Source organism: Misgurnus anguillicaudatus, chromosome 21, assembly GCF_027580225.2.
Source record: "Misgurnus anguillicaudatus chromosome 21, ASM2758022v2, whole genome shotgun sequence".
In the NCBI taxonomy this organism is placed as follows: Eukaryota; Metazoa; Chordata; class Actinopteri; order Cypriniformes; family Cobitidae; genus Misgurnus; species Misgurnus anguillicaudatus.
Window position 1 is genome coordinate 4755124 of NC_073357.2, and position 8856 is coordinate 4763979.

The 8856-nt window shown below is 40.2% G+C and overlaps 1 protein-coding gene across 1 annotated transcript; it reads left to right on the forward strand.

Annotated features, from left to right (window-relative positions):
* Positions 1–831: 831 nt before the first annotated feature.
* Positions 832–4024, forward strand: LOC129454611 (E3 SUMO-protein ligase ZBED1). The gene is made up of 3 exons (XM_073859831.1): positions 832–1435; positions 1902–2521; positions 2610–4024. The coding sequence occupies exons 1-3, from the start codon at positions 832–834 to the stop codon at positions 2997–2999; spliced, it is 1614 nt and encodes a 537-aa protein (XP_073715932.1). The 3' UTR covers positions 3000–4024.
* Positions 4025–8856: the final 4832 nt, after the last annotated feature.

The window sequence follows — 8856 nt, forward strand, 5'->3', positions numbered from 1 at the left end:
CTGGTTGCCAGTAACTTACTGTAGAAGATAAAACTGTTTCATGTTCATTTAACTCTGAACAAACTGTTGCCAATAAATAACATAAATGTAAAATCTACAGTAAATTACTGGCTGGTAGCTGGTTTAAGGTGGCAGTAGCTTGTTTAAGCTGGTCCTCCTAGCCTGGCAAAGCTGGTCAAGCTGAGGGGTCAGCTGGTCTTCCAGTCTGACCATCTTAAAAAGTGACCAAAACACAGCTAGACAAGCTTGCTACACCAGCAATACCAGCTAAAACCAAGCTGGGAGACCAGTTAAAACCAGCTCACCAGTAGGGCTGCACGATATATCGCAAAACTATCGCCATCGCGATAACAACGCACGCGATATGCATATCGCAGAGACTTGCGATAACTCTCATTTATTTTACGCGTCTATCATGTGTGTTTCGTGCTTGCTTAGATTGTACAAGTTAGACCAATCAGAAAGGGCCTCACAAAATACCCGCCAAGTAGTTCTTGTTATACTATTGGCTAGACCGTGGGCGCACGGGTAAACGAAACGTCTCAAAGCAGAGCGTGTAAAATAAATATGGCAGGAGTAACGTCAGAGACGAGCGTGGAAAAAGAAAGCGACGAACTTGTTCCCAAACGTAACAGTACATCAGAAATATGGCAATATTTTGGCTTCAGGAGAGAAGACGCATCACAAACGCAGGTTCTGTGCAAGTCGTGCGGCAAAACTGTGCTCACGTCGAGAGGAAATACAACTAATCTCCACAGTCATCTGGAACACAAGCACAGGGAGTTGTATGAAAACTTGCAAAAATCAAAATCAACCAAAACTGCTATCGAAATGCCAATAAACAACAAGGGAGTCGTACAGACAACCATCCAACAAAGTTTTACAAATGCAACGCCTTATGGAAAAACGTCAAGACGACACAAGGAATTAACAGATGCGGTCACACGCTTTTTAGCTAAAGACATGATGCCTGTTAATACTGTGAGTAAAGAAGGATTTGTTGGTTTAATTAACAAGTTGGACAGAAGATATCAGCTGCCGTCGAGAAATTATTTTTCGCACGTCGCAATTCCTCAGATGTACGACACGTGTGTGAAAAAAGTGAGCTCCGAGCTGAGCCAAGTAGACTTTTACGCAAGCACAACTGATATGTGGTCCAGTCGGACGACTGAGCCTTACATGAGCTATACAGTTCACTTTCTTACTCCAACCTTTGAATTAAAAACACGCTGTCTGGGTGTTGTGTATTTCCCGGAATCCCACACCGGTGAAAACATAGCACATGGGCTTCGGGATGTTTTAGCCGACTGGAGCTTAAAGGAGGAAAATCAAGTTTCCATAACAACGGACAACGGCGCCAATGTGGTGAAGGCTACCGAACTTAATGATTGGGTCAGACTTCAATGCTTTGGACACCGCTTACATCTGGCAATCGGTGAGTGTTTTATACATACAAATATAATATTTAAAATAATATACATAACATATTCAAAATAATGCTTATAATACATGCAACTATACAAAAGACATGCAACTATACAAATAACTGTACTTTTTATATCTAATCTTATTATTGCAAAATGTATATATATATATATATATATATATATATATATATATATATATATATATATATATATATATATTACAGTTTGCAATAATAAGATTAGATATAAAAAGTACAGTTATTTGTATAGTTGCATGTATTATAAACATTATTTTGAATATTTTAATATTTAAGAAGATAATGTTTATATAGGAAATATATTCCACAGAGCCTAGCACAGTGTAGCTGCAGTTTTCTATCTCAAATGTTGTTATAAAATTGTATTTACAATATTGCAAATTCGCAATGTTATTTTACCCTGTATAACCTTGTTTTGTTTTTCTTAACTCTTCAGAAAATGCTGTTAAAGGTGATGAGCGCATTTCTCGAGCTGTTGGTCTCTGCAAAAGGTTAGTGGGACATTTCTCCCACACCTGGAAGGGGAAGATGGCATTGAAAAATGCTCAAAAAGAGCATAACCTCCCAGAGCACAATCTAATAACAGAATGCCCTACAAGGTGGGGTTCGAGGCAGAGAATGATCCAGAGAGTTCTAGAGCAGCAGCGGGCCATAAGCGATGTCCTATCAGCAGACAGAAAGTCAAGACATTTAGTTCCTACCTGGCAGGACATAGATGTACTTGAATCAATAAACCAGGCATTGCAGCCTCTGCAAGAATTTACAGATGCTCTATCAGGTGAAAGTTACGTAAGTGTTTCATATGTGAAACCTGTACTTCACTTGATGAACACCTCAATTCTTGCTCCAAAGGAAGAAGACAGCGATTTAACAAAGTCTATAAAAAACAAGATTCTAGAGTACATGAACACGAAGTATGACAACCCAGAAACTCAAGAACTGTTGGACATGACCTGCTGTATGGACCCCAGATTTAAAGCCGGCTACATCAGCTCTGACAAAGTGTCAGACATCAGAGCCAGGGTGCTAAGGGAAATTGAAGCAACTGTGCCAAAGGTAAATGTTAATACAATAATAGTAAATTGCAAAATAATATGCTATAACTAGATTTGATTACAACATTGCATTTGTTTTTCTTATTTAGGAGCCGAGCCCAAGTAATCCAGATGACCAGGGCATGGGTCCATCAGATGTCACCCTAAAGAAGGCCAAAAAATCCCTGGGCAGTTTTTTCAAGACCTCTCCAGCTCCATCTTCTATGGAACCATCGCACACTATGGAAGTTGAACTAAACAACTACATGATGTCTCCCACCATAGACAGTGAGATGGACCCTCTAACTTGGTGGCAAGTCCATCAGGTCGACTATCCACACCTGAGTATACTAGCCAGGAAGTATCTCTGTATACCAGCAAGCAGTTCACCTTCAGAGAGACTTTTTAGCACCTCAGGAAATGTTGTGACTTGCCAACGCACATGTTTAAAACCTGCCAAAGTCAATATGCTAGTTTTCTTAGCCAAAAATCTGGAATAAAATAGCTTTCACAGTTACACATGTCATATGACATTGCACTAATACATAGATTTACTTTTGTTTTTTTAGTTGATGTTCAAATGTTGATACTTCATTGTTTTATTATGTGGATGTTGACAAAGTGTTAGTATTATTTATTACCACTACATGCCTGTACACTTTGTTTAATATTACTTTTTCATATGTAAGTTTTGTTAAATATTTATTTTTATTAAAAAAGCAGGCAAAGAAGGAAATATTTTGTTTAAAAGATGCTCTTGTTTTATTTTTATTCATGTGGATGTTGACAAAATGTTAATATTATTACCACTACATAATTTATGTATAAGGCCTGCACAGTTTGTTTAATAGTGTTTTTTATTTAAGTTTTGTTAAATATTTATTTTTATTAAAAAAGCAGGCAGAGAAGGAAATGTTTTGTTTAAAAGATGCTCTTGTTTTATTTTTATTCATGTGGATGTTGACAAAATGTTAATATTATTACCACTACATAATTTATGTATAAGGCCTGCACACTTTGTTTAATAGTGTTTTTTATTTAAGTTTTGTTAAATATTTATTTTTATTAAAAAAGCAGGCAAAGAAGGAAATATTTTGTTTAAAAGATGCTTGTTTCATTTATGTTGGCAATTTTAGTATTTTTCTACTACATACCAATTGCAAGGAAACCAAAGGGGAAGGAAATATTTTGTTTAAAAGATGTTCTTAAATTTGATCTTGATGGTTGAATGGTTACATGTGAATAAAAAGTCATGTTTGAGAGAAATGCATTTTGTGTTTGCAAGTCTATTTTAACAGCAAATCAGAATATCTGCTGAGTTTTTAAGCTATTTATTGTGTTTTAAAATAAGTCTAAGTGTTTGCTTCTTCCTCCATAGTTGTTTAGGCTGAATTAGATTTAATTACATGAGAAGAATATGTATTACCTGTTTATTTCAGTATGATAATTACATATCGCAAGAACTATCGCCATCGCAGTCCTCAACAGAACTATCGCATATCGCATAGTTTCCCATTATCGTGCAGCCCTACTCACCAGCCTATGCTGGTCTTAGATGGATTTTTCAGTAGGGTGCGCGTCTAACATTTTGGTTTTAGTTTTAAAACATGCAGAAATTAGAAAATAAAGTTCAGGATTTGCTTGATGTTAAAATAAATATTAAGAGAGATAAAGTTTGGCATCTGACTGATGTTAAAAGAGTTATTAAGAGCGACAAGACTTGAAAACGATCTTCCTCCTGCTGACTGACACATCTGAAGCTAGTGCACACAGATGTGCGAGTGCCTGACCCCAATATATACACGTATACACAGAATTACAGTTTTAAAAATATCTGTTTTGACAAGAATTAACTCAGATAGGACCTATAATCTGTTATGTCTTAAGTTAATGCTTGGGGAAAAGTATCTAATGTGTAACTTTATATGAGATCATTGCATTATACAGTAGATCTTAAAGCTATCTGTCTCAATGTGAATCAAACAATAAACGAAAGAAAAAAGTTTAACATACATTGATATTGTTTTTGACTTTGTGTGTGTATAAATATCAGTGGTGATATCTCACAACGTGTTTTAATAGTCACGTCACCAGAAATAAATAAATTATCAAGCTTCCCAATGTAAGAGCCAGTACCTGTAGTTCCAAACGACATTTTTGCATCCTTTTAAGACGCGTTGAATGATGCTCCAGATAAAGAAAAAAATAATTGATTTAATTGCTTTATTCGCCAAGTGTATTTTAATCCTCCACACGATGTGACATTATTGCGGTACTCCATCGAAAGTCAAGAGCTCTGATCTTTGAAGGGATTAGGGCTAGGGAACTTATTGAAACACACAGATAATGTCTAAAACAGCGTTTGTGCCAGTGGATCTGTGTGTGTGAGACCATCCGCTCTGGTAGCAGCTTTTCCAGTCAGAAATATGTCACATGAGCGAATGGCACACGTGGTTAAAGAAGCCTCCATCGCTAATTCTAAAATGACCAGTATGTGGCCGAATGATACAAACAGTGAAGCAGTTACTGTTATGTTATCAATAGAATATCTCACCCCTGGGAAGAGCTCTTAGCCATTCAGAGAGAGAACGAAATGAGTGTATCATATTAAAAACTGTATAAAAATGTAAACTGATGTGTAAAGTTTTTAGGGTGAACTCTCCTTCCACTTGAGCAATAGCAGGAAACTGCAGGATCTCTTAAACCTAAATAAAATTTAATTCTAATTTCAAAGAAATCGGTCTTTTTATTTCATTCTGCTCAAAAATGCTCAAGATGTGTTTAGTGCCAAGAGAGGTTAATCCAAACACAGACAATGCCTAAAGAAGGCTTCTTCCCTGCACGCTACGGCATTGCTGCAGGTCCATCAGGCCAAGACACTTAAGCAAAATCTGTGGCTAAAAATAAGAAATCTGCGGCTATAAATGCCCTTTTTGGATGAGATTGTTATGGCAGTCCAAAAAGCCTCTTTTGGCTATGACCATTATAGTAGTCCAGGAAATCCATTCTCTGGCTGTTTCAGTTCGGCATGAGGGATGCTGAAATATAAAACTTGGCTTCTAAATTCCCAAGTTTAAGTCCCAAGACCGCAGCTCTTTGTCTGCTTGTCACTGAGGGCGCCCATCCCATTGGAGCCCCAACACTTGAAAATACAAGAGTAAGCGGCCTGCGGCGAGCGACCTGGAAGCTGAGGGGGAGAAGGTGACCACACTACTCCCTCTTCCGATGGAGGCTCAGCTGAAGAATTTTTGTTCTGTTCCACTGCTGGCTGAAAACTGCAGACCCTACTCCAGAGCCAGGTAAGTGCCACACACACTTCCACCCCACTTCGGGCATCAATGGAGAGACTCGACACGGGCACCTGTGCTCCGCCCAGCTTGAAGAAGGCTTGGAGAGTGATGGACAGTGCAGAGCTGTGTCGTCCTTATCTGTCTCTCTCACCAGTGGACACTTTGGGCATTTGAAGACCACAGCCAGGTATCTTCACGATTTGTCGGCTCTATTACAGTGTCAGGCTCGGCTATACATATATATGAATATCCAGTTCACTGCAATGAAACTTGCAAATGCTCACAAAGGGTGTGGAAGTGGCCGTTGTTCCCATAAGAGAACACGCCGTTTGCATACTCCACTACCTCGATGACTACCAAATCTTTTTTACAGTGTAACGTGTGTTGTGGACTCCCTGACAAGGTGGGGCCTCAGGTGACTGCCTGTGTTGCCTGTACGATGGGATGGCCCTTTAATTATGTAAAGCAGTGGTTATCAACTCCAGTCCTCGGGGCCCCCCTCCCAGAACATTTTTCCAGAAATCAATAGTCAAAAAAGTAGTAGAGTATAATTCAAACGTTTAATGTGAACTGTGATATTTGACCATTTTAATTCATTAAATTCACATGTTTCTTCACAATAAGATTCTCTGTTATTGTTCTGTGTCACCCATTTGAGTTAAGTTCCTGAATTGTCGTTTTTTTTATTCCTTTACATATTATTATTTTCATAGAGAAGTTCATTTTTGCATAAATACTTGAATCATTGGCACATACATACACAGTGAGTCCATCTCAAGAGGGGTAATAATTAGTTCTGTTATAGTGGTTATATAGTTATAGTGGTAAACAGTAAAATGTATAAAAATATGGATAAAATTATAGATAAAAGTACAACAATGGACAGAGGAGAAAAGGAAGAAAGGATTGATGATATCTACATCAATGAAGAGGCTGCTAGATATGTTAAACACAAGAAAGAGATGAAGGAATCTAACAGGACAACAACCAAACCATCTGAACACACAGGTACTGCATATCTATGATTATTTATTCCTAATACAAATATAATTTTACAAATAAACATTTAAAGAAAGTAATGTTATGAGAGTTTGCATGTTTTCAGTTAAACTAAACATCTGGTTGTCACGAACGGGGAACGGGAGTAGAGACAGGACGCAAGTGCAGAGTTCACATGAAATAAATAACATTTAATATAAATCAGGAAACAAAACACGAGTAACATCCAACATCGGGTAAAACAGGAACATCCAACACAGGAACAGACAGGGAAGAAATGACAATGATCCAGCAGTGAGCAAACAGAAGACAGAGGTATATATACACAGACTAAATGACAAACAGGTGTGATGAGGCAGGTAATTAATCAATGAATGTCCAGGTGATAACAATCGGAACAGAGACAAGACATGACACGGATTAATCGTGACATTACCCTCCCCTCTACGAGTGGCTACCAGACACTCACATAAAACACAACAAAAAAAGTCTGGTAGCGGGAGTCCAAGGGAGGGGTGGAGGGCTTGGGGACCCTGGCGAAGCCGGCAGCCGCCGGGATGAGACCAACAGGACAGTTGGCCGGACTGCGCCAGGAGAACCGGAGCGATCGCTCCGAGAACCGAGGCAGACGAATTACCCCCCTCCTGGGAATCGTCGACGATCAGATGCCCCCGGAAATCATCTACCATCCCCTCGCGGAAACGGAGACCCTCGGTAGCCACCCCGGGGAAATGATCGGGCGTGGTCCGTTCCGGATCCCCCTGCGAGCAGGATGGTGGTCCTCCGAGGGACCGCCGACGACGACTCAACCGTTGGGGGACCGCCTGGGCCGATCCTCCTCCCGCAGGCCCGCAGGAGCGAGCGATCGCTCACGGTGGTCCCCAAGAGACATCGGGGCTGATGGGGAATGAACCCCGATGTCACTACTCCCCCTCGACGAAACTCCTGGGGGAGCCGCCCTCCGTGAACCTGCTGCGTCCAGTTTGGCTGGATCATTCTGTCACGAACGGGGAACGGGAGTAGAGACAGGACGCAAGTGCAGAGTTCACATGAAATAAATAACATTTAATATAAATCAGGAAACAAAACACGAGTAACATCCAACATCGGGTAAAACAGGAACATCCAACACAGGAACAGACAGGGAAGAAATGACAATGATCCAGCAGTGAGCAAACAGAAGACAGAGGTATATATACACAGACTAAATGACAAACAGGTGTGATGAGGCAGGTAATTAATCAATGAATGTCCAGGTGATAACAATCGGAACAGAGACAAGACATGACACGGATTAACCGTGACACTGGTGAAGTAAATATAACTAAATAATATTGTGTGTCTCATCTTTAGGAAGTGAGTGTGTGATGAAAAGAAGTTACAGATCAGTTACAGTGTGTTTGCTGCTGCTGTGTGTTCTTCTACTGACTGCGGTCATAGTGCTTCTGATCAACACAAACAATCACCAGTCTCACATCACCAGCAAACATCACAGATGAGAGAGACCAGCTACTAACCAAATATAAAGAAGAGAGAGACCAGCTACTAACCAAATATACCAACATCACAAAAGAGAGAGACCAGCTACTAACCAAATATACCAACATCACAGAAGAGAGAGACAAGTTACTAACCAAATATACCAACATCACAAAAGAGAGAGACCAGCTACTAACCAAATATACCGATGTCACGGGGGTGACAATCTTTTGGGCGGAACCAAAAGGTGGGAAAGTTTGGTTCCGCCCGGATGTTTCCACCCGGACCGGGAAGAGAAAACACCGGACATCCGGTAGCATCGCGAGGGCTGTAATCAGCCAAACTACGGACAGCTGCGAGTTGTTAACAGGAGCGCCGGGTGATTGGACGAAGGCAACACCCAGGCGAGTACTTAAGAACAGTTTAAACCACAGTTTGTGTTGTTGTTATCACCGGTGTTGGTGTGTGCTGTAGCGCTGAGTTGAGCTCACCTGGTACGCCAGTCGGATTGTTGGACTTGCTCTCTCTCTCTTTGTGCATCGTGGGATTTCGGCGGATGGAGATATTGAAGACCTTACGGGTTGGAAAG